The following is a 25,817-nucleotide window of genomic DNA, read 5'->3' on the forward strand; positions in this document are numbered from 1 at the left end:
AGAATCCCCCCTCCCCCTTTCTTTCTCAGTGAAAGCAATATCAGCAAACAGGAATAAAGAATTTCCTTTAGCAAACACACAATTGCAAATGTAGAAAACAACGCAAAAGACTAATTTGCCTTTCTAATTAATACTCACTACTAATTAGTAGAAACTACTCCAGGAGAACTTGGAGACATCACTGTCCTCTCTTAGATCCAAAGAGAGCTCTAACAAAGAACACAGACAAAGGCTTCCCTCCACAGAGATTTGAAATTATGTTGTCTCTGATTGGTTCTCTGGTCAGGTGGTCATCAGGTACTGCATGTTAACCCTTTCCAGGTAAAAGAGACCTTAACCCTGATCTGTTTATTTATGACACACACATTGCCAAAGTTACCTTCTCCCTACCCTTGATCCCAGAAAAGCTTGAACTGCTTGTGCTCTGACAAAACAAAAACAAAAAAATCTCAAAGCCCAAGCATGAGAAATTTCAGGCTGAAAGAGTTGGGCAGTTTTTAGTAATTGAAAAACAGGGTTTATAATGGGAAGCGTTAGACAACCTGAAACTATAGGCAGTGCTGTGCACTCCACCTACACATTTTTATTAAACTGAGGAAGATAGTCAAGAAATGAAACCCTTTCTTTTGAGAATTCCCCTCACCTACCAAAATGTTCATGAGGAAAAAAAAAATTCTCTACCCAAATTTCCAATAGATCAGTTCAAATTGGCTGAAAATAGTGGTGAGGTTTTTTATTTTTTTAAACACAGGAGAGCAAGCTTCCCATAAGCCATTTTCAAACTTATGGAGCAGAAAGATTTTTAAAAACTCTTAAATTCAAAGATCAATCAGTTCTCAAAATGCCCCTCCATCAGTCTGGACACCCCCCATTTCACACAGGTTTAGTTGGCTAGGAGTATGTTCCAGTGTGGTGGGAACAGGAGGAACGAGCAGGCTGCAGTTCCACACCACCTTTCCAAAAAGGCACACCAGTCCAAGTTCTCCCAACACAAGATTATAGAATATCAGGTTGGAAGGGACCTCAGGAGGTCATCTAGTCCAACCCCCTGCTCAAAGCAGGATCAATCCCCAGATTTTTGCCCCAGATCCCTAAATAGCCCCCTCAAGGATTGAACTCACAACCCAGGCCAATGCTCAAACCATTGAGCTATCCCTCCCCCCTTCCACTGCTCCAATTTGAGGGGCTACTTATCAGTTTCATGTTGAACAAGATTGCTTCAATAGCAATCAAAGGCACTTCTAGGACTTGTATCCCTGTTGGCTACAACTGGTGATGAATTAGCGCACTAAGAAAAACAAATGCAACTCCATTATCTGTCACTGGAGTATTTATGTTTTACTCAGAAATGATAATGGCACATCCCCAGAATTCCAGGCAAGCTAGGCAGAAGCACAGCAGCATGAAAATACCCCCAGAATAAAAATAGGGGGCACAACCAAGCAGCAACACCTGGTGGAACAACACTAAGTCAGTAGTACAGTGGACTCCAACCTTTTTACACCCCAAGATCATTTTTCAACCAAGGATCTACCCTTCCGCAAAGTCCCGCCCTGCTCGCTCTCCCCCACCCTCACTTTCACCGGGCTGGGGTAGGGGTTTGGGAGGGGGTGCGGGCTCTGGACTGAGCCTGGGGCAGGGGGTTGGGGTGCAGGCTCTGCGAGGGGGATGTCAGGGCTGAGGCTTGGGGCGTTGCCTCCCGCCAGGCAGCACTTAGCCTCACTGCATCTGCCACCGACTGGGAGCTGCCGGAGGTAAGGCGGGGTCCCTGCCTACCTCAGCCCCACACCGCTCCTGGAAGGGGCCAACATACCCCTGTGGTCCTGGGGGGTATGCATGTAGCTCCACATGCAGCCCCTCTCTGGCAGGGAGAGCTGCAGGGTGCTTGCAGGCAGGAGCAATACACAGAGGGAGACCCCCGTCTCCCCCCCCCCCGAGGGCCGCTGCCCACTTTTGGGAGCAGCATGGGGCCAAAGTAGGGAGTCTGCCTTCGTGGCAGCCACACTGCACCACTGGAGATCATGCTCTAGGATCAACCAGTCAATTATGAGCGACCAGTTGGTGACCACTGCAGTAGCAGATGCAGTATCCATTTTGTCTAGCTTGTACAGAGTGCTCACTGCCCCAAACCATGTGGGAGACTGGTTTTCCTGGAAAAGATCCAGTTTGCCATCTGCAAAATTGCATTTTTCAGGCCAGGAGCACACGTTTTCTATACTCCTAATCACTCTCCCATGCCATTTCAATGGGATGGAATATTATGCTTCACTTCTTGTCCTGTTGTGCAGAGTTTCATGTATGCAACAACTAGGGTGACCAGATGTCCCTATAAAAATCAGGACAGTCCTGAGATTTGGGGCTTTGTCTTATGTAGACACCTATTACCTCCCAGCCTGTCCCAATTTTTCACCTGTGGGTGGTCATCCTAGCAACAACTACATTTAGGTATTAGGTCATTGGGCCAGTCTCTGTATGCCAACACAAGCACTTCAGCATCTCTATTACAGGAAGCATGCTAAAGAAATCAACAGGGAATATTGCTGGCTTAAATGCACACAAGAAATCCAGAATTAGATTTCCTATTGCAAATTTTATTGACCCCCCCCCCCCCAACACACACACACACACACACACACACAGGTTTATTGCAGAAAGACTTTTGTTAACTCCACACACACACCTGCTACATGGTAGACATATTATACCTGGACTTCAGCAAGGCTTTTGACAGTCCCACATGATGTTCTGATAACTACGCTGGAGAAACGCAGTATTGGTGGAACTACTATTAAGCGGATACAAAAAATGGTTAAACAACTGCAAAGAGTAACTATTAATGGAATGATGTCAGGTTGGAGGGAGGTCTCAAGTGGGGTTCCACAGGGATCTGTTGTAGGTCCAATGTTAACATCTTTATTAATGACCTGGAGGCAGGTATTGAGAGCACACTGATCAAGTTTGTAGATGACACAAAGCTGCAAGGGGCAGGGGGTTTGCCAATACTTTGGAGCTAAAATTCAGAGAGATCGTGATAAATTGGAGGATTGGGCTATAGGCAACAAAATGAAATTCAACAGAAACACATGCAAGGTGCTAGACTTAGGGGAAGAAAAACCGAAGGCACAAATACAGAATGGGGGGAAACGGTCTTGGCAGCAGCACTGCTGAGAAGGATCTGGGAGTTGTGGTGGATCACAACCTCAACATGAGTCAGCAATGCAATGCAAAAATAAACCCCCCAACAAAAAACCGCTAATGCAGTTTTAGGTTGCATTAACAGAGGCCTAGCATGCAAGTCACAGGAGATGATAGTATCACTAATTGCCACTGGTTAGGCCTCAGCTGGAGTACCGTGTATAGTTTTGGTCACCAATGCATAGAAAGGATGTAGAGAAACTGGAAAGGATCCAGAAGCAAGTGACAAAGATGATCAAAGGGATGGAATGCAAACCATACGAGCAAAGGCTGAAGGAACTGGGTATGTTTAGTTTGGAAAAGAGGAGATTAAGGCGGGGAAGTGGGGATTTGACAGCCATCTTCAAATACTTGAAAGACTGCCATTAAAAAAAAAAGGATGGAGAAAAGTTCTCTTCTGCCACAGAGTCAGGACAAGAGGCAATGGGGTCAAACTACAGCATAGCAGATTTAGATTAAATCTCAAGGGGGAAAAAAAAAACTTCCTCACTGTTAGAACAGTACAACAATGGAACAGGCTGCCTAAGGAGGTTGTGGAAGCTTCTTCACTGGAGGTTTTCAAAAGGAGTCTGGATAGTCATCTGTCTTGGATGGTCTAGATGCAATAAATCCTCCATCTTGGCAGGGGACTAGATTAGATGACCCTTGCAGTCCCCTCTAACCCAATGGTTCTATGGCAAGTTTTATGATCATGGGATGTATATGTGACAAGCAATAGCCACGTACATACAGACTGCAAGAGAGTCTTTGGCCTTTAAGGACTCAACCACTGGAACTAAGGCCTTGTCTACACGACAATTGCTTTGCCGGTATACCTATCTCAGCAAGACACTAGAGGTGCCGTAAATCTGAAAGTTCAATTTAAGCTAATTTCAAAACATTCAGGCAGTGATAGTTTTCCGGTGCCCAGCTTAGATGAGGAAGGATCTTTTAGGTCAGTTCAAGAGCAACTTGGGAATCTACCTCTCCTGTCCCTTCCACACATACAGACCCCCAATATATTCACCAGCTACCCCTTTAGTTTCACCTTTGCTGCACCTGTTACAAGTAAAATACCCTTGTGCAGAACCTGGGGAATAGGCTGAACATGAGCTTCCCCAGAGCAATATTTGAGTGATATCATACTAGTGGATCACACAGGAAAGGCAACCAACCATCAACAGGAAAAATGGCTAGACAATGTTATCAAATACACATTGTAAACAAACAAAGGAGAATATTTCTCTAATCTCTTTCACTTCTAGTGATCTTGGGGGTTACTTAGAATAGAGATGAAGCATTCAGAGGGAAACACGAGTTTCAAGTTGACAGTGTTGCTTTCAACTCTCCCACCCTTGTTTCCTGCCACCAGGAACAATGAGTTTATTACAAGCAACAGGTTACATTCGATATGCATAGGCTAGGTTAAGATGATGCTGAGCTTTCAATTGCACTAAAGTTGGCGAAGCATGTCTCATTGTGCATATGATCTCACAACTCAGAGACAGCAAGCAATAGGACTAACATTATGGGATTGTAACAGGAGATGCTTGTAAGATGCATATGTAATGCACACACACCCTACAGTGCTCAGTGCACAAACCAGAAGCCTTCAGCACCAAAAAAAATCAAGAGCACCTACCACAGCTCTAGAAGTATTAACTCAGCTGTAAATAAGTATCAGGCAGAAAAGATTACACATGTGCAAGACCAGGCAAAATAAGAGATACTGGGTTTTCTGACAACAGTGACAGTCAGTCAAATAAAGCATTTATACACTTAATGCACCGAGGCATCGCTAGCAGTAGATGTTTGTGAAGTGATGGAATGAATGCAAGAATTTGTGTGTAAAGCAACAAGTATTATTTCCACCTGATTCTTATTTGGGCTAGAAAGGCCTATGAATTAGATACACAACCTCTTGCTTGCTAGAAGCATCAAGCATTCACATGACCACAAAGCTGCTAGTGGGATGCCTCAGCGGTCAATTGCTTCTCAGTTTGTGAGTGATCTTTGGAGGGAGGCAACTGTTGTCTGTCTCTATTAATGCAATTTTCTATTTGCATTAATAGTTTGACTTTCAAGTGCCAAAATTTTATTCATACTCACGGTATGTTTAGAATCATAAAAATAAGGCAACCTACATACTGTACTGGTTAAACACAAAACATGTTGCAAGTGAGAGGGAGACAAAATGTGGTTCTACTCAGAAAAATTACTATGAGAAACTGGCCCCTCCTCATTCTCTACTGCTACACCATGTGTAGCAGAGTCCCAGCTACATACTATAGCATCTAAAGATTGTCCTGCTTTTCACTCCTGTGAGTGCTGCAGAGACACTAGACAGCTAACAGGTTAGGTGCCTCTCTCTTCTCAGGATTCACAGCCACAAACCCCTCTTCTGGGGCTAGGCAAGTGGTGTTTGTTTTGTTTTTTAAAACAGTGAGATGGTGGTGCTGTTCCTCCCCCTTTATAACTTTTGCTCCAGGGGTTAGAGCACTCACCCAGGCTGTGGGAGACCCAGGCTCAATTGCCCCCTCTGCCTGATGTGGAGAAGAAACTGGAACTTGTGTGGCCCCATTCCCATGCAAATGCCCTAGCCACTGGTCTATGGGGCATGCTTCCCATTCTCTTGTTTGAGCTGTTCTGCTCTGTAAGTAACTTAAGGCCAGAGAGAGGAGGACTCCATAGACCAGTGATTAGGGCATTCTTGGGGGGGGGGGGGGGGAAAGAGAGACAGAACCCAAATTTAAATCTCTTCTCCACATCAGGCTTCTGGTCTCCCACATCCCAGCTGAGAGCTCTAACCAGTGGGTTAAGAATTAGAGGGGACACCACCACTACTCTCCCATCCCACCATTTTATGTGGTGTTTGGCATGCCTGTTCCATTCAGAGTTCTCCAAGCCCCACACACAAGATAAAGTAGGTGTTCCCCCACCTGAGGATCCCACTGGTGCTTAAGTGTGAGATAAGCACCTGGGCACCTCACCCAAGGAGGCTGTGCACATGCTCATTGGCAGAAACTTGGCACCTAAGGGACTTTAGTAGAGGAAGTTGAGGTGCCTAGAGGATTAGGCAGTAGTTGAGTGGAGATTTGAAGATCTGTGTCACTTGGGCTAGATCCATAAGATTTAGGTGTCAAAAAGCAGAGGATACAACAGGAGCATTGTTAAAGAGCCCAGAGATGCTATGGTACTTCCAAAGAAGGATATGCATTCAGGATTGGGCACCATTTAATTCTGGAAAAGGTCCAGAGAACAAACAATTAACCTAATCAAAAGTATGGAGAGCTTTAAGGTCAGATATTCAGTATTAAGGCTCTTAGAGATGCATCAACAGAAGTTAGGTACCTAAGCAGGTGTCTTATCTGCATCAATATATGTCTAAATACCTTTGAGCTAAGGGCCAGATTTTTATAGAGTGTTGAGCTCTTCAGCTTACACAGTTTGAAGAGGAAGCTAATAATGGAGGGTGGGGAGACCCAGCCCTTCTCATTGCCAATGGAAAGGCAGAATCCATAGCCCTAGGGTTCAGGTGAGGAATGGGGAAGTGACAGCATTGCTGTCCCAGCAACTCTCCATCTCATAGCTGTATGGTAGTGGAACATAGTGATTCTCGTGCACAAGGTTGGATTAACAGACCAAAGGAGGAGATTTCAATAAAAATGTTTTATTGGATGCACACAGTGGCTGGAAAGTACAGTATCCAAAATGCCCGTTCAGTCAGAGCAATTCCAGCCCAGGAAGAGGGGATTGCCCTAGTGACAGGCAGAGCCCATTAGGCCATTGCAATTATCACTGCAGCCTTCCCAATAACAGTGAGCAACCCCTATTGGTACCTGGGGAGACATTCCTCCAACCGTGTGTGGTATTAGGAGTCACTGCCAGCACCCTGGGGCCATTCCCTGTGGGGGCTGCCAGCGCCCAGTAATGAGCTCTAGGAGTCCTTTGTGTAAACACAAATCCTTTGGATAGTTTGCTGTGCCAAGCGACTGGGCCAAGCACCAAGGAAGACACTGAGTGAAAGGAAGTGGGGAGTAGAGACCTTCTGGGAGGGGAGGAAGAGGGTCCCAAACCCAGTGAGAGGCCTCTCCCCAGGCTGACAGGTTTATCTGGCAGGGAAAAATGTTAGACAGGATCAGCCAGCTGGTGAAATCTGACAGAGGCAGGAAAGCTATAAACCTAGATTAAAAACTCTTTCCAACCCAGGGAGCAAGGCTGCCCACCAACCTACGTCTCCACTCTTCTCAGAAATATCCATATCTAGGAGCATAGGCATGAGAGGGAGACAGCAGAGAAAGGAGCACTGAAGAGATGGGCACTTCATCTCACAATGCCAAATACGTGTACTGCTCCATGGAGCAAAGATACCTTTAGCCTCAGACACAACCACTAAGTAGTTCTGCCTAGCTCTACCAGGTAGAGCTGAAGGAGTGAGAGCACAGGGTTGGAGAGGCCAACCTATTTCCTCCAGGATTATTGAAATGTCCATTCTAGAGCAATTTATGGGAAACGGGGCGGGGGGGGGGGAAGGGGAATCTCCCACATTCCCCAGTCTGAAATGCACTGGAACCAGGAAAAGCAGGCATTGCAGAGGGGGATCCTGGCATGGAGGAAGGGATATGGGGTGGTGATCCCTGTGTGAAGGAAGGATCACTGCCAGGGTATCTAAGCAGGAATGTGCCCTGTAGGGCAAAGGGATTGGACCATTGAGAGCAGGGGAATGCAGGCCATTGGTATGGGGGAGGAGAGGTATCAAGGGCATACCCCACTCCAAGCCCCTCAGCGCGCAGCTTTGGCACGAGTGGTGTGACACTTCATACACAGGACGTGACCATCCAGGGGGAAGCAGCCGTTCTCATCTGCCTCAATAGACAAGGGCCTCTCACAGTCCTGAGGGGGGGAAAAAAATAAAATAAAAATAGATGACAGGAAGTTCAGTGACAACTAACACTAATGTGAACAAGACACCGGGGGGGGGGGGGGAGGAGAGAGAGAAAGACAGATGCACATGGAAGGCCCCGTGGGAGGGCTGACAGGCTTGAGAACAGGACAATGCCATAGTGAGAGATGGACATAGGGGAAATGGAGGGAGATTTGGAGGAGAGGCTGGTTACCTCGCACTTGTAGCACTTCATGTGGAAGTTCTTCTCCAAGGCCACCACACGCACTGTCTCATCCTTTCCGGGCTCTGGCATGATGGGCTCACCACAGACTGAACAGCGGGGGGCATACTTCCTGCAGCACACAGAGGAGAGAGGAGACACTGACAACTGCAGCCTTCCCAATGGGGATCCAGTCAAACACTGCAGGAGAGCAGAGAGGCAGCCGAGCAGCAAGGATGAGCGAGGGGGGGGGTAAAAACACATCTCCTCTCTTGGGAGGCTCTCTCTGTGGGGCTGGCTCCTCCTCTGGCCAGATGCTTCCTGCCTACCTGTGATAGTCATCCACACAGTGGGGCTGATTGGCCTGGTCCACAATGAAAGATGCCCCCTCAAGGGGGGTCTGGCACACCACACAGGTGAAGCACTGGGGATGGTATGAGTTGCCTGTGGCCTTCAGCATCCGGTCTGTGATGGTCTGTTTGCAGACACTACACTTCTCCAGGGTACCCTAGGGAGAGGACAGGGCAAGTGAGCCAGAGACACGAGCAGCCCAACCCAACAGTATCCCTGGACAGGAGGGGCAGCCTTCCTTCAGCAATTGAGGGAGGGAAGACTGGGGCAGGCCAGCCACACAGGGCACTGTGCCCACTCACAGCACAGCAACACTCCTATGCCCACTCCCCTTCCAGCACAGCAGTGCCCCACACCATGGGCCCCTCCATCACTCACAGCATAACAGTCCTCACAGAAGGGCTTCTCATCCACATTGTAGAACTGCTGCCCTTGCAGCTGCTTCTCACACTTGAAGCAAGTGAAGCACTCCACATGGAAGAGATGGTCAAGGGCACGCACAGCGGGCTGAGTTCGGGAAAGGGGCCTCCGGCAGAGGCCGCACAGCTCTGCCATAGGAGGAAGAAGGTGGTTACAGAAGGGGAAATAGCCACCATAACCCAGACTAATACCCAGCTTCTCCACAGGGGGACCTCACTTGCCAGCACCCACCAGAAGTGGAGGCTTCCGCATGGGGTGGGTGCTCCATATCCTTCATGAGCTTCTGGGTCAGCATCTCCAGCTCTTCCACCTCTTTCATGGTCAGTGAGGAGTTTCCCCTGGGGGGCTCTGAACCAGTGACCACAGGAGCCCTGTGCTGCAGAAAGACAGAGGAAGACATTCAGCGCCAGAAAGCACTTACTGGGGGATGGGAGCCCTCCCTCCCCCCATGTTTGTGCCCCTTTCCCCACTGGCACAGTATCTCTCAGGAGCACCCTGCAATGCCTGCCCCCTTCCCACGTATCTCTGGGGAATACCCGTCTCCACCTACTGCCTGCCCCCTCCCCTCACATAAGACACAGTGAAGTCTCTTCCTCAGCTGCTCCCTCTCAGATGAGTACTAACTCTCCTTATGTTGGAGGCAATTCCATTTTCTCCCCCCATTCCCGACACACTCCTGGTCACAAGCTATCTGGAGCATGGCTCTGCTCCTTACCATGTCCCGTGGGGCAGCAGGCTGTCCCGTGGGATGTGGCTTCTCCTGCACCTGAGGTCTCTCCCGCTGCTGGGCATAGGTGAAACTGGGAGGTTGGGGCCTTGGGGCCAAGCCCATAGCTGAAGGGGCTGTGAATCGGGTCTGAGCAGGGGGAGGGGCAGTAAATCTCATGGAGTTTGTGGGGACCCCAGAAGCACCAGCAGCTGGTTTGGATCCAAATTTGGGAGAGCTGGCAACAGTGGGTGGGGTAAATTTAGGGGCAGGCTGGGCTGAGGGAAGAAGGGGCGCAGATGGGACTGGCGCTCTGGACTGTGTTGCTGGGGGGTCTCTACGCTGCTGTGGCGCTGCCCAAGGTGCTGGTGCAGGGACCACATCCACTTCAGAGGGTTTTGGTGTGAAGCCTCCACTGGGTTTTGGGGTGAACTTGGGGGGGAAAGATGCAGGAGCTGGGGGATCTTTAGGCACAGCCATGATTTCTGCATGGCCTTTAGGGGCAGAAGATATTTCCAGGGGAGCTGTGGATCCTGGAGACACCTGCAAGGAGAAGAGATGGGGAGAACAGACAGCCAATCAGTATTATGCAAGTGATTATCCACCATGCTTTGCAGAGCATGTTGATGCACTTCAGCGTAAGTCTGCATCGCTGCTTGAGGCAATCCCCAACCTCAGACACACACTGAGCTCATCCACTCCCACAGACTGAGGGGGGACTAGAGCTGCCCTTCTTTCTCCTCCCTGACTCCACACTCCACCTCATCTATCTGGCTACCCCTTCAATCCACTAAACATCCCTGACTGTCCTGCAACTGAGAGGATTTTCCCCTTCCAGCTATGCTCCCTCCCTCTATGGTTTATCTATCCATTTCCTACATCAGTAATGGCCCCTACCACACAATCCCCATTCAGTTATCCCCTCTGACCCGACCTTACCCCTAGTGAAACCAGCCTACCACCCCTCCCCTTCAACACGACCCATACAGAGAATGCAATGCACCCTGGAGGGAAGCTCACCCGGGATTTGAAGGGATCATTCTTCTCCATGTCATCCAGCATGGAGGACAGCGAGTCAATCTCCAGTTCAATGCTATTCATCTTCCCACGCATCTGTGTCACCAACCAATGTGGGAGGAAGGAGCAATAGGGCATGTTATGTGACTCACCCTTATCAGGAACAGCTGCAAACCTGGGGACATCCTCTATCCCACCATGAGGTTCCCAACCCCACAGTCCTCTGCTGGGACAGAATGCTGTTGGCCTGGGATCACAGCATAATCCTACAACTGATTTTGGGCAAGAGGCAAGCTAGAGGGAATGGTGGGGGGTTAGGTACATGCTATGCGAGCACTGTGGGCAGTACAGAACGCAGGCCCAGACAAATGGTGCCACAGTAGTGACTTCCCCAGGAACAAAGCACTTTGAAAACACTGAGGAGGTGCCTGAAGTGCGAGAGCTTCTCTGCTCCCAGCATCTTCCCAGTGCTGAGGTGTGCCTGCAGAGATGTTGACTCAAGGCCATGCAGCCCTGCCAAGTGCCTGCACGTGTTCAGAACACAGGGGACTAGAGTGGCCCACCTAAGAAATGAACCCCAGACCAGCTATGGCTATACTTACCTGTGGGTCAGGCACCCCTGTCGCAAGTCCCTCGTCAGCCATGGGGGGAGGGGGAGAAGGAAAAACCTCTTCTGGGGCTGGGGGGAAGGGCTCTTCGAATGGTGGTGGGGGCAGTGGGAAAGCACTGGTTGGGGAGATGCCCGTCTCCTCTCCTGGAGGGGGTGGAGGTGGCAGTGGCAGCTCTGCAGGAAGAAGAAAGGGGTGGGAAGGGGGGAGAAAAGGGGACAGGTTTTGACCATGCTTCTCCAGCAACATTCAGACACAAGATCGAGTGCTTTCCAGACCAGGGACATAAGAATGGTCAAACTCTGGGGGTCGCTAACTCCCATCCCACAACCCTCACAAGCTTGGCATCACACAGAGACCATTCCCAACACATTTGCCATTGTATAAAAAGAAAACACAGTAACTGTGCACCTTTGAGAGTTACCAAAGCATTTGATGCATTTTAGACTCAGTCTTTAAGGTCAGAAGGGACCGTTGTGATCATCCAGTCTATCTCCTGCACATTGCAGGCCACAGAACCTCACCCACCCACTGCTGTAATAGACCCATAACCTCTGGTTGAGTTATGGAAGTCCTCGAAATGCAGTTTAAAGACTTCAAGTCACAGACAATTCACTATTTACACTAGTTCAAACCAGCAAGTGACCTGCGCCCCATGCTGCAGAGGAAGGTGAAAGAAACCCACGGTATCTGCTAATCTGACCGATGGGAAAATTCCTTCCTGACCCCTAATATGGTGGTCAGCTGTTAGACCCTGAGCATGTGGGCAAGACCCACCAGCCACACACCTGAGAAAGAATTCTCTGTAGTAACTCAGAGCCCTCCCCATCTAGAGTCCCATCTTCAGCCATTGGGTATTTTTGCTACTGGCAGTTGCTGATAGGCCATATGCCCCATCATCCCATCCCCTCCCCTCCATAAACTTAACTCAATCTTGAAGTTAGATTTCCCCACCCCCCCCCTTCATTGCTCTCCTTGGAAGGTTGTCTAATTTCAGCCTAAACTTGTTGGCCAGTTTATACCGATTTGTTCTTGTGTCAACACTGGCTCTTAACTCCTCTCCCTCCCCAGTATTTAGAGAGAGCAATCATATCTCCCCTTACCCTTCTTTTGGTTAGGCTAAACAAGCCAGCCTCGTCGAGTTTCCTCTCATAAGGAAGGTTTTCCATTTCTCAGATCACACTTCTCAGAGAAGTAAACCTTCTCTGCACCTGTTCCCCTTTGAATTCATCTTTCTTAAACATGGGAGACAAGAATTACTCACAGTATTCTAGACGAGGCCTCTCTAGTGCTTTGTATAATGGTATTAACACTTGCCGGTCTCTACTGGCAATACCTCACCTGATGCATCAGCCTTTTTCACAGCCACATCACATTGACAACCCATAGTCATCCTGTGATCAACCAATACACCCAGGTCTTTCTCCAGCCCCCCCCCCCCCCCATCCCCGTCACTTCCAACTGATACATCCCCAGCTCACAGGAGAATTTCTTCTTGTTATTCCCTAAATGCATGACCTTGCACTTTGCATTACTAAATTTTCATCTCATTTCTATTACTCCAGTTTACAGGTCATTCAAACCTTGTAGGATATTCTGGTCCTCCTCTGTATTGGCAATACCTCCCAGCTTTGTGTCATCCACAAATTTTATTAGCACGCTCTCACTTTTTATGCCAAGGCCAGCAATCCGTGTTAAATAAGACTGGACCCAAGACCACTCCCTGAAGAACTCCACTAGTAACCTTCCTCCACCATAACAGTTCACCTTTCAGTATGACCAGTTGTCTACCCTTTACCCACCTTTCAGTTTTCATATTAATCCCCATCTTCTCCAGTTTAACTAGTTTCCCCATGTAGAACTGTATCAGATGCCCTACTGAAAGCCAGGCAGAGTAGATCTGCATTTTCTTTGTCTAAAAACTTGGTTATCTTCTCAAAGAAGGATATGAGATTGGTCCGGCACGATCTACCTTTTATAAAACCATGTTATATTTTATCCCAATTATTCTTACAAAAAGTAGGTCTTCTTTGAGATAACTGATTTTTTAAATTGATATGGCACATTGTGATGGGGTGTGCATACCCCACAGTGGGCTGGAAGGGATTAACACCACAGTATGGGCAGAGGAAGTCCTGCCCCTCAGACCATACTGGGCATGCTCCAAGTGCTATGCCAGTATAAAAGGGAGCAGTTCAGTCTGGACTGACTGCCGGAGAGGGAGGACCTTTGGTGGAGTCTCCAGCTGAGAAGCCACCACAGCCCTTGGCTGCAGGAGCCGGAGATCCCAAGAACCAGACTGGAGATCTGTAGCTAATGAAGCCCCAGGGAATTACCTGTGCTGAAGAGCCCAGAGACCCGGATAGCCCATGGACTACAGCATCAGGAAGCATGGTAGGAAGTGACTCAGGGAGAGTGAGCAAGTGATATTCCCCCCCCACCTGGGTGAGGTCAGCACCTGTGTTTCATTGGGATTCTGTGCTGACCCAGTGGTGGGCCACTCCGCCACGGATAGGGTTCTGGGCCGGGGTCAAGTGGAGCCAGGTGGGCCCCAAGCCTCACTACCTGGGCCACCACCCCCCTGGTGGCAGCCCCTTGAATAATGGCCACTAGGCCACTAGGCCACTAGGCCACTAGGCCACGCTGGCCACTAGGCCACTAGGCCACTAGGCCACGCTGCCCCAAACCCAAGGGCCACTGCTTTCATTCTGGCCCTTGGACTTGTGTGTGGTGAGGTATGAGACAGTCGGGTAGACAGTAACCGCAGTGTCCACATCCTCACTATCCACCCTGGCAGGGGATGGGGTATGCATACCCCACCACGCATGTTCACCCTTATTTAAGTTTCTCCCCATTCTCCTGCACATGCTCCTCCAATGCCTGATCCTCTCCCATTAGCAGGTGGCCTCCCATTTCCTCTCTCACTCCTACATAGCAGATCCCATTAGGGCAGAAGGGGAGAGTGCCTATTCCTCATTTCCCAGTACTTTTGCAGGCACCCAGGCTTTTTGCAATGAAGAGCCTAGAAAACTATATAGATCAAGTCAAGCAGACAGCACCATATAACTTGCCAGCAAGTACACATGGAAGACAGGTTCAGGAAAAGGTGCATTAGACCAGTGGTTCTCAACCCTAGGTACATGTACCCCTGGGGGTATGCAGAGGTCTTCCAGGGGTTACATCAACTCATCTAGGTATTTGCCTAGTTTTACAACAGGCTACATAAAACGCAATAGCAAAGTCTGTATGAAATTTTAGTTTATACTACGAGTTGTTTATACTGCTCTATATGCTATATACTTGAATTTCAGTAAAAAGCAACAGAGTATGTGTCTGACAAAGTGGGTATTGACCCACAAAAGTTTATGCTCCAATACTTCTGTTAGTCTATAAAGTGCCACGGGATTCTGTCGCTTTTTACAGATCCAGACTAACACGGCTACCCCTCTGATACTTTACATTGTGTAATATTTATATTTGTTGATTTTATAACTGTATGGTAAAAATTAGAAATTTCAGTACTAGTGTGCTATGACTTTTGTATTTGTCATTTTGTTAAGCAAGCAGTTTAAGTGAGGTGAAACTTGGGGGTACACAAGACAAATCAGACTCCTGAAAGGGGTACAGGAATCTGGAAAGGTTGAGAGTCACTGCATTAGACTATCTGGCCCATGACACAAACCACACACTAGGGTGCAGTTGGAAGCCACTATTCTTTTTCTGGTAGCTGAAAGAAGCATTGGCTTTGGGGTTAAAGTTTCCCGTGCCTGGTCTCCACAAGGACTTGAGAAACTTAACACCTTCTTGACAGAGGTAGAGATGAAAGAAGAAGGGACCTACAAGTCCGGGGATCATGCTCTGGTAAAAAGCTCAATTCTCCTCCAGTTGTTGAGGTTCTTATGAAGCAGATATCCCTGGGCCCAGCTTAGGGGATCCTCTAGCCACCAGAGATCAGATAAACCTGTACCCTCTCTTCCTCCCCACCTTCTAGAAGCGAGGAGAAATCTCCTTGCATTCTCTCCTCCCCATAACTCAAAGCTACAAAGGCTTCTGGCTGCTGCTAGGGAAGGGGAGGTGTCCACTGCCATATCCCTTACCCTAGATCCAGTGCCTCTCTTGCTGCTTATAGTTACCCCAGACTAGCAGCATGAAACTGACTTGATTATTGTCCATTCCACTGCTGGATACAGAACAATGAGCAGGAGCAGCAGAAGTAAAACTGTCAAGCCTTGTTGGAAAGTTAGACTCAACCATCAGCAATATGCTGGGTCACGTTTGGGAGGTTCTCTTCAAAGCTACAAAGGATATGATACACTTTCTTAAAGCTGAAAGCGTAAGATTTCCTTTTAGCCAAGGTACACCATGAATTCGGTGGTATGCAGACTTCCTCTCAAGCTGCTCTCATTCTCCAAATTTCAGACTTATCTCTTTTTTAAAAAATGAAGGCAAACTGTTATGGTTGCAAAGAAAACCTTGAAAATGTGAAACAAGCGTAACTATAGCAGCACGGTCTGCTTGAGTTTACAGAGAGCCTGAAACGAGAACTCAGGGATGTAGGCACTGCCTCATTCATCTAAGCACTTGTTAAAGGATCAATTGGTATTGAAGTTAACTGTCAACGCTGTTAGCTCTTTCGCTGCTCAAAGTATGTAAAAAATGAAAGGAAGTACTCTGTGTGACAAGCTCATTTTGGCACAAGTTGGGAGATACCACTTGTTCCCCCCCCCCCCCTTTAAGGAGCAGGACCCAATGCACCCAGAAGAGCTCGTAGAGGGAGCCAAGTACAGAAAGCCCAGTGGAACACAATCATTCTGAACATCTGCACAGTCTATTGATAGAACCATCTCATTTTCTCCTCAAGTGGGCAGAGCTTATTTTTGTAGCTAGAGCATGAAAGAGTACCATCACCTTCACCCCAAGCCTGTAATCTGACCCCCAACTCAGGGAAAGCTTCCTACTTGCCACCAGGAAATGGAATTGTCAAACCTTGGATTCTGCATGTGCATACACACACACACCCCCAACTGAATGGAAAGTTTGAGCAAAGTCCGTTTAGCTGTTTCAACTCGGGAAGGAAAGATAATGCTGGAAGATTGAATGCAAAAAGAAAATAGTTGCTCAAACACCACAAAGAAGTTTGCAGCAGTGGAACCAAGATCTGCCAGGATGGTAGGTGCAGTATCAGCAGAGATTATAAATTAGTCACTAAAAGGGCTTCATACCATTATTCATAAAGGATTAATGGTTAATTATTGCACCTGTACTAACTTGATCTTAATCCTCAATAGTAGATAAGAGAATTCTTATAGCAATATTAACTTGCCATGTTGCACAGCAGTAGCATTTGTCTTCCCATTTAACATTATACTACTTGTATTTTTTGTGTAATACTGGTTATGTCTGTGTCTGTCCTCCTGTATTAAATAGTCTAGTCTGACCTCCTGTATAAAAACAGGCCACAGAAGTTGATATAGTTAAGCACTGCATTACATGATCTTGTATTTATTTTCCACATTAACATGACATTCGTTCTTTGCCTTTGTTATGGAGAGAAAGTGTCTCCACAATTAAGCTTCAAAATTCACAAAACCAATCTGCATGAAGTTTCTCTTTGGCCTCCTGCCCTTAAAACTTTTGTTGCAAGTTTTTGAGTGAATCAAAGAGGGAATTTAGATATATGGAAGTTATGGGGAAAAAAGGAAAAAAAGTTTGCTACCATTTGGGAAAGTCTAGGGGTTTCTTTAGAATATTAGATTAACCACTGTTTGGGCTAGAAACTCCCAGCTGGCCTGATGTTTTGTCTGCTCTCAATGAGAAAGTTTGGTTGTTTGCTGTTGGAGTTTTATGGTAAGAGCTTTTGCATCTCCCCATAGTCTTTTTAAAGGTCTTATAACAGCCACTCCTCTCATGATCACCCTGCCATTTTCAAGCAGCCATCTTGTTCGGACAGAAACAGACATCTAGTGGACAAAGCAGAAAGCTGGAAGCCAGCAATACACAAGATCTAGTCCCAGCCTTGTCCCAATAGGTGGCCCTAACAAGGCAGCTTTGGATTTATACAACTCCTTTCCAAGGACTCAGTATGTGATTTACAAACAGCCAGACTCAGTCACCTGACAAAAAGTGAGTTTCACAGCCCATGCAGTGGATATTATCCCCATTTCCCAGCTGGAGAAAAAGGGTTTGAAGCAGTGTCTTGTCCAAGTGAGCCAGTGGCAGAAGTGGGAGCACAAAGTTCTCTGGACTCCCAGTTCAGAGATTAATTAATAAAGCTACATTGATGCTTAAGGGTGAAATGACTTTCATAATAGGCAGTTTCCTCCTCAGTAAAATGGGGAGAATGGGTACTGCACAAAGCAGTACTAAGGATTTAAAAATTTAACCTTAGTTTCCTAGCATATAGCACCCCAAACACACCCCCCCCCCCCCACACACACACACAATGTTCTGTTAAGTTCTTTCCTCCCTGCCCTCAAGCCCAGGGCTGTAATACTGCATCAGGAACATAACTCAATGAACCACCATCTATCCAGTCACCTCCATGCAGCACAGCATCACCATGGGGTCACTACTGACTCAGAAGGAAGAAAGCACACCCCCAATTTTCTTATCCTCCCATCAAGCAACTGCCCCATTCTACTCTTGCTTAGTATTCACAATTGGACAACACCACAGCTTCCTGGAGCTGGCACAGCCACTGACCTTGGTAAAGAACAGCCACAGGATAGGCTGCTACCAACCTAATGTTTCCCAGTGTAGTCAGGTGTCTCTTACTGCAATGACAGACCACACACCGCAAGCCATCATCTCCATGGACATTCTGAGCTGGCTGCAGCACACTCAGCCCAGAACTTGCATATATCTGAAGAAATACTGAAGCCACAGAGGGCTGAATTCAGGAACAGGGACTGAGCATTTAAGTAGGGCAAACAAACAGAAAAAACTCAGAGGGCAAGAGAAAAAGTTCCCCATCTCAGTTCCTCATTCTGAGCACCAAATAAAAGCTACTGGGGGCCTAATCCTGCTCTCATTTTACCAGTGGAGTACGGTCAGGAACAGCACTGAAGTCAATGCAGATACACTGCCAAAAAATAAAATAAAATAAAGAGAGGTATGGGGGGGGGGGGTGAGAGGCAGGCAAGTTTTCCCAGCACCACCCACCTCCTCTGTGACTCTGTGTCTTAACCAGGATTTAAAGATGGTGTTAGAACATCAGCTAGGTTGTCTGCTAGACTTTAACTCAACCAGCTAGCAGACATTAAAGCGGACATGGTCTTAGCCACCATCTTCTAAAAAGGTGAGTGTAGACATCACACCACCTATTCTAGTCAAGACAAACCCAGTGACCACGTAGTGATATACAGGGTTGCCAAGAAGGAGAACACGGGTAGTAATGATACTCCTAGTGGCTTGCACTGGCCAGGTCCAACATGGGGGCTGAATCACCAGGTGGCCTCAGAGGAGCGAAAAGGGCCTCCCCCCCCCCCAACAGGGATCAAGAGCTAAAGTAAAAGCCACATCGGCACAAGAACCCTGCCCATAGGGAGGGGCGGTGGGGGGGGACACACCCAACACAAGAGAAAACAAAACCCAGGGAGGCAAACCGCTATGTCTCAGTTCCTGTTTATGGCACCTACCATCTGCCCCTGCAACTACTCCACCCACTCAGGCAGGGTACGTACAGTGGTGAAATGGCAGGAAATGAGTGAGACCAAAGGGGAAGAGCTTTCACAATCTGAGACAAGCTACAGAGTGCGGTGAGGGATGAATCACAGAAATGGAAGACGGTGTGAGCTATCCCCACAGTGAGCCAAGCTGGGGGATTCTTCCCTGCAACGTAACCACCCCCTACACTGATATGTATGGTATTCCTACAGACTCTGGTGAGACCCCAGAATTTCTCTTCCCCTCCACTCCCCTTTCCTCTTGGGGAGGAAGATGCTATGAACACCTAGATCAAAGTGGTCAGAATTGTTTCCCCATGTTTTGTCCCTCCCCCCCCCCCCCACACACACACACCCCTTTGTATCCCACTCTGGAGTCCTGCTACACTCCCAGCGTGAGCACCCAGCTATTATTCGTGGCAAGTTGTGTCCCCTCCTTCCTCCCTTATTCATTGTTTAGGCCAGGCACAGACCATATGCCCGGAGGACGCAGGAACGCACATCAGCTCCCACAGATGGGGCGAGTTATACCTTATGGATCTCACATACCTTCAGCAAGCAGAGGTGCTGCAGCTGGTGGGATCTCCCCCACTTTCCCTATCTGAGCACGTTGGGCACCAGCCCCAGAAGGCTGGGGCAGTGGCAGCTCTGAGGCATTCCCAGGTACAGCACCCCCAGCTCTGAAGGGGTTCACTTTGGGCTTAGGGGCAACCACTGGTGCAAACTTCTTCTGCGGGTTGTAGAAAGCTGGGGTGGAAATATTGATGCTGACTGTGGAAGTCATTCGAGTTCCCGGGCTACCAGATGATGTCATCTTGCTGCTGGCTGCTCAGCACCTGGGGGGCAGAAAGAGAGTGGAGACACAGACATGAGATCAGACATGACCCTGCAGAGGACAACCAAGGCAAATGAATCTGGAGAAAGGGACAGCAGGAAACAGAATTGGAGGGTGGGTGCACCTGAGTGAGCTCAGAGGGGCATGAGCAGAGCTTGCGGTGCCCCCAGGACTGGCAGACAGAAATATGTTTTGAAGCAAGAAATGCTGTCTGACCTCGAGGCAAACCCTGAACAAGCGCCTCTTCTCCTCACTGGGATGCAGGGAAAGAACAACTGGCCAAAGCGCCAATAAACTCTCTCCACCTTCAACCCTTTGCTGAATGGGGTTAACAAACATGGGGGGAAAAAGAGGGGCAGGAATGATAAACCAAGAGAAGGACAAAGCTGGGATCAATGCAGAAGAGAAGCCAGCCCTCTGCAGATGGCTCAGATCCCCACACCTCAGACTGGAGCCCACCCCCCGCACACCAAGAGGCAGCTTTAGCACCCCTTGCATCACACCACCACCCCTGCCCTCCTGAAGCCCCAAGCCTGTCACCACTGCATCCCTGCTAACTCTGTCAGTCCACCTCTCCCAATCCTCTCCTCCTGCAGCCCCTCTCCTCACAACCGCACCCCCATCCTTTTACCTGTAGGCCCCCTGCCCCCTCTGGTCAGTGGGGAAGCGCCAACAGCTGCAGCACAAGCAGAACAAAAGGAAGCCTGGGCGATTCCATAGTATCACACATTCCCCAGCCAAGCCCTTTGTCTTGCTGTCATTTCTGTCTTGCTGTCCCTTCCTGTCATTGTAGCAATAGGCAAGAGCTCCTACAGCGTCCTCAATGGCTGCAACGACTGCCCGCCCTGCCCCTGCCCCCGCCCCTTCCTGCAGGAAGCAGCTCCTGGATTCAGCCAGCCTCACTGACACATTCCTAGAGTCACTCCCTCCCAGCCCCTGCAGTATAGACGCTGCCCTAAAGCCAGTCCATCCATGGCCTGGCCCCCTCGGGGTGCAGCTTAGTACAGCACAGCAAGCAGCACTTTCCTGTTTGCCCCAGAATATGCTCACAGCTCCATCCTGCTGATGGTATTTTACTACGGTCTAGCTGGAGTACAGCAAGCTGCATATTTCCACTCCCAGGATCACAGCCCAGCCATGTCCTGAAAAGCAAGTTCTCCAAGTTGTAGGTGGCAAACCTCAAACTCCCCCCCCCCCCCCGCCATCTCCCTTCCCCTCCCCCATCTCAAACCACCACTCAAGTTGCCCTCAGGATGTTTCCAAACTCACAACAGGCAGGAGCTATTGGCAATCTCCTAATAAGAGCCCACATTGCTAGGATTTCCCTCCATGCTGGTGTCCAGGCCAGAGAGGCACTAAGTTTATCATGCTGAACACACACAATAATGCTCCCAAGGGTGCATAGGCAAGTATGCCAGCATTTGGGCTTAGTTTGTTTTGAACAACATTCTTCTACAGTGCCAGCTGCTGCACAGTCAGCATGGATGATAGGCTGCTGTAACAACCGCAGCGATGCAAACAGTCCTCCTGCAGCTATTCCACGGTGTTGCTATCACTGAGGAGACCTACGTGGGCCACTTACCCATACAAGTTCTCCCAAGTTGTGGGGTACTCTGAGATCTCAGATATTTGCCTTAGTTATATTGGAACCAATCCTCACCAGCCCTCTCTCTCCTGGTCATACTTACATCCTGCTGAGGGTCAGGGAGGGAAGAAGAGTCATCAGCATTGACTAAGGGCTAGTCTACACTAACACTTAAATGCTTTAACATTGCTTTGGCAATGTTAAAGCACTACCACCTCCACAAGGGCACAGCTCCCAGCACTGGTGCACTGTCTACACTGGCACTTTACAGTGCTGATACTTGCTGTGTGCGGGGGGGTGATTTTTCACAACCCTGAGCATGAAAGTTGCAGCACTGTAAAGTGCCAGTGTAGATAGGCCCTAAGTGACTGAAGCCACAGGATGCCATTTCTCCCAAGGTCAGGCACTGTGTGTATCAACCATCCATAAGGGTGCTGGGGAGTAGATTACCAAATTTTAAGCCCAGAAGGGGCCATACCACCATTATTGAGACCTTCTGCATAACAGACCACAGACTCTCACCCAGTGATTCTGCTTCTAGCTAAGTTCTGCTTGAGCTAAAACATATCATTTTGAAAAATATCCAGTCTTCATTTAAAGACTCCAAGTTATGGCAAATACACCACGTATCTTGGTAAACTGTTCCAATGGTTAATTACCAGACACTGGGTCTTCTTATGCCTTTACCTGCTAGTTTAAGTGCCCTCTGCCATTAAAAATCCTCCCCCCTTATAGGTACTTGAAGATCACATCCTACTCACCTCACGATCATACTCTTTAATGGGGCTGGTCTTTATAGAAATGGATTGTGGGACATCAGCTGCTTCATGCAGATACCTTAGATACCTAGCAGCTGTTCCCATCTCCCTGACCCCAGAGCAGCCCTTTTCCCCATATGCTCTCTCTAGGCTGAAGCCTCTCTCTCCTCACAGCAGCCTCCCTCCTACAGCTGCCCCTGTCTGTCCCAAGTTCTGCTTAAAAAGGAGCAGAAAGGCATATCTTCTGTTTGTCCAACCACCACCCTATAGCCTAGAGGGAAGGGGAAAATGGAGCTTCCAGGGACTGGAGCTTCCCCCCCATGCCTTTAGGCTGACCTACCTCTCCTTCCTCTATGCACAGAATCATAGATCAGGGTTGGAAGGGACCTCAGGAGGTCATCTAGTCCCACCCCCTGCTCAAAGCAGGACCAATCCCCAGACAGATTTTTTGCCCCAGATGGCCCCCTCAAGGATTGAACTCACAACCCTGGGTTTAAAAGACCAATGCTCAAACCACGGAGCATGCTATGGTTCCCCCAGTTCTACTGGTACCCATCATTCCTGACCTGCAGCTCCCCAATTATGAAATATACATTAGTAGAGTCCTGTTATTCAAGCATACAAAAATTACTGAGGGAGTGTCACATAGGCACGCCTGAGCCTAAATCAGGGTTATCAAACCCCAAAGGAAGATGTTTCCTGACATCTACAACAATAATCAGAAGACTCCATGTAGCTGTAGAGGCAGATGACACCAAAGCCTCAAGCAAGGACTATGTAGCTACCCTATGTATGACCCCTCTCTACTGATTAGGGGCAGAAATTAAGATTTAGATCGTTTCACTGACCACAGTCACACTGGTTACATGAAAGCAATCCATTTTAAGGCATCACAGACTGCTTTGTTTTCTATGTAAGTGCTGTAGACCCCCGACCTAAACCACACCTACTGGGTGACCCACCAAAGGGAAAACCAACCAACTCTCAGTCTTAGGCTCCTGCCTCCATTACCTGAACTTCATGGCCCAGTCTCCAGTGCATCCCACCCTTGAGCAGGGAAGGGAACACGAAAGGAAAGACCCACCCTAACATCCTCCAAAATGATTCCTTCCCTATGAAGCAGTGGTTCACGGCCCTGTTTTTATGGGGTTGCCAGGGTTGGCTTAGACTTGCTGGGGCCCAGGGCCAAAGCCCAAGCCCCACTGCCCAGGGCTGAAGCTGCAGCCTGAGGGCTTTAAGCCCTGGGTTGTGGGGCTCAGGTTATAGGCCCCCTGCCTGGGGCTGAAGGCCTTGGGCTTTGGAGCTCAGGTAGGCTCAGGCTTCAGTTCCCCCCTCCTGGGGTCATGCAGTAATTTTTGTTGTCAGAAGGGGGTTGCAGTGCAATGAAGTTTGAGAATCCCTGCTATGGAGGCTATCAGTTCACACCAAGCAGGGAGTAATTGGGGAAGAGAGAGAGCAATGTTTCAGAATCACCACAATCCAGTAACTCTGGCACTGCACCCACAGAGTCACCTGCCTCCTCCAAATGGAAAGTGGAGAAAGGAGATGTGCTATTAAAAATATGAAGTGAAAGAATCAAGCTGGTTTACTTCAGTTTGAGGATTTTTTTGGTTTGTTTAATTTTAAAAAAAAAAACACAAACCCAACACTACATACACACCACCCGCATTTTCACCCCCTCAAACTCTGGTTAATCCTGCAAAGTTTGCTTGGCTGGCAAAAAAAGTTACAAAGCCCCAGCAACAGAAAACACATTTTTTTTTCCAAGCAGCTGGTGTCTGCCTGCTCAACCCCCACCCCCTTTCCTTACCCAGTGACCCCCACTTCCCTTCCCCCAGCAGTGAGTCATTCCAGTCACTAAACCCTGTATGTAAGTTGTAGTCCGGAATCGGACCGGAGAAAGGGGAACTTTCAAAACTACAAGCCAAGCCTAGAGTGAACATTCACATAACTAACCCCCCCCCCCCGTCTTCTTCTCTGCACAGCAGGAAAGAAACATGCAAACATTTCAAACTGCAGACAGTCACAAATTTGCAGGCACAAGTTATCTTCAGATCCCCGCCCAGGAAGGTAGAGGAGAGAAGTTCCCGAAAGTGTTACGGATTCTTTCCCCACCTAAACACATCTGGAAAAAGGCTCTGGGGTCTCACATACACACAAGAGCAGAGTGTCTCAACTCAAACCAGCCAGCAGAGCCCCTTCTCCTCCCCCACTGCTAAACCTTTAGCAAAGAAAGGAGGCGACTTGGAAGGTATTTCTTTTTCACGGGGAGGGGGAGAAACCTACCCCAGCCAACCAAACAGTTTGTCAGGCTTTCAAAAGTTTAAGGCTCCCCCGGAAAATAAGTCGGACCCACAGAGACGTCAAACGCATCAATTTAACCTAAGAACGGCCCACGCCGTGCAACCAGCTTAGACCACAAAACACAAGAGCAAGTTCAGCCTCTCAGCCCCGTGGGTGTGGTAGGAAATTGGGGGTGGGGTTCCCTGCTACACAAACATGCATTTAGTTTCTAAGCATAAAGTTACATTAAAACTAAGAGGCAAGAGCTTCACCCAGGACAAGCTCTTCTCCAAGGGAAGCGTGGGGGAGAGGACTCACCTCTGGGGAGAAACTGAGGAAGAAAAGGCTGGTGCCCCTTGGCCTAAAAGTTTCCTTTTGCTGCTGCTGGAACGCAAGCCCAGCTTCACTCCTTCCTCCCCGGGGCTAAGCGTCCCGCTCGCTCTGCCCCCTGCACAGCAATCTGGACTTGCTTCAGTTGCCTGTCTGCCAAAAAGGGGGGGGGGGGGGAGAAAAGAAGAGGAGTGGCTCTGGGTGGAGCTACGGGGCCCAAGGACTTCCCTAGGATCTAGCAAAAGGCCTCGCCTAAGCAAAGCTGTTTGACCATAAAAGGAGAGAGGCTGTGTGAACAGCTGAGCTCACTCACTAGGGAATGTGGCAATGAGGTAACAGGGGGAGGCTGAATGCACTAGCCAGGGCTGTTGAGAGAAGGGGGAAGAGCAGCGCTCCCACTCTTAAAATCAGCATCTCCTTACCCTCCCCCCCCCTTTTCCTCTGTGTTTTCAGGGGAGGGAGGTGTCAGCTTTCTCTCCTAGCGCTGTTTATGGAAGGCCCATATTTCATACCCTTTCTACTTTCTGTTCCTGGATTCCCTCTCTCGCCCCCCACCCCCCGAGATTTGCCAGGCCTCTCAATCCTGATTCCCGGCCCCTTCCAGTCACTCCTGCCGCCTTCTTCCCGGCCCCCAGCTTAGTCAAAGCCCCTCCGTTTAGGCTTCCCCCTGCGGGCTTGTGTTTTATCTCTTGCCCCAGCCTGGGGCTGCCGCCTTCTTTTTCCTCCTTTTTCAGCAGCTGGTGTTTCCCTGCCTCAACCCCCCCCCCACCCCATTCCTTCACCCAGTGACCCCCCCCCCTTTTCCCTCACCCACCAGTGACTTCATTTCCACTAAACCCTACATGTAAGGAGAGACTTGGCAGCTCTGGTGAGTCAGGGTCCCTCTCCGTCTCTTCCCCACCCCCTCCCCACAGCAACCAGCTGCAAGAGAATCTGACTCAGACTTTCCCGATCCTACAGATGCTGTTTAAAAAAAACAAA

At 48.8% G+C, this 25,817-nt stretch overlaps 1 protein-coding gene across 2 annotated transcripts; it reads right to left on the reverse strand.

The window, feature by feature from the left end:
- Positions 1-6,767: 6,767 nt before the first annotated feature.
- On the reverse strand, positions 6,768-25,079 carry ZYX (zyxin). Of its 2 annotated transcripts, none has more exons than XM_045000017.1 (10): positions 20,512-20,651; positions 19,595-19,881; positions 11,376-11,557; positions 10,777-10,869; positions 9,766-10,299; positions 9,282-9,426; positions 9,009-9,178; positions 8,609-8,787; positions 8,292-8,412; positions 6,768-8,067 (listed from the first exon to the last, which is right to left on the reverse strand). In XM_045000017.1, the coding sequence occupies exons 2-10, from the start codon at positions 19,857-19,859 to the stop codon at positions 7,957-7,959; spliced, it is 1,800 nt and encodes a 599-aa protein (XP_044855952.1). In that variant the 5' UTR covers positions 19,860-19,881; positions 20,512-20,651; the 3' UTR covers positions 6,768-7,956. The 2 variants fall into 2 exon arrangements, with proteins under 2 accessions (XP_044855952.1, XP_044855941.1); XM_045000006.1 differs by lacking the exon at positions 20,512-20,651 and adding an exon at positions 24,825-25,079 and having other exon boundaries at positions 6,770-8,067.
- Positions 25,080-25,817: the final 738 nt, after the last annotated feature.

Source organism: Mauremys mutica, chromosome 1 (assembly GCF_020497125.1).
Source record: "Mauremys mutica isolate MM-2020 ecotype Southern chromosome 1, ASM2049712v1, whole genome shotgun sequence".
Lineage (NCBI taxonomy): Eukaryota > Metazoa > Chordata > Testudines > Geoemydidae > Mauremys > Mauremys mutica.

Bases quoted from the DNA above. Each gene is read 5' to 3' on its own strand.
- ZYX (XM_045000017.1), bottom strand. From the start codon at position 19,859: ATGACATCATCTGGTAGCCCGGGAACTCGAATGACTTCCACAGTCAGC. The intron at 11,558-19,594 runs GTATGTGAGATC...TTCTTCCTGCAG, and splicing joins AGCACCTCTGCTTGCTGAAG to AGCTGCCACTGCCACCTCCA. The intron at 9,427-9,765 runs GTAAGGAGCAGA...GTCTTTCTGCAG, and splicing joins CTGCTGCCCCACGGGACATG to CACAGGGCTCCTGTGGTCAC.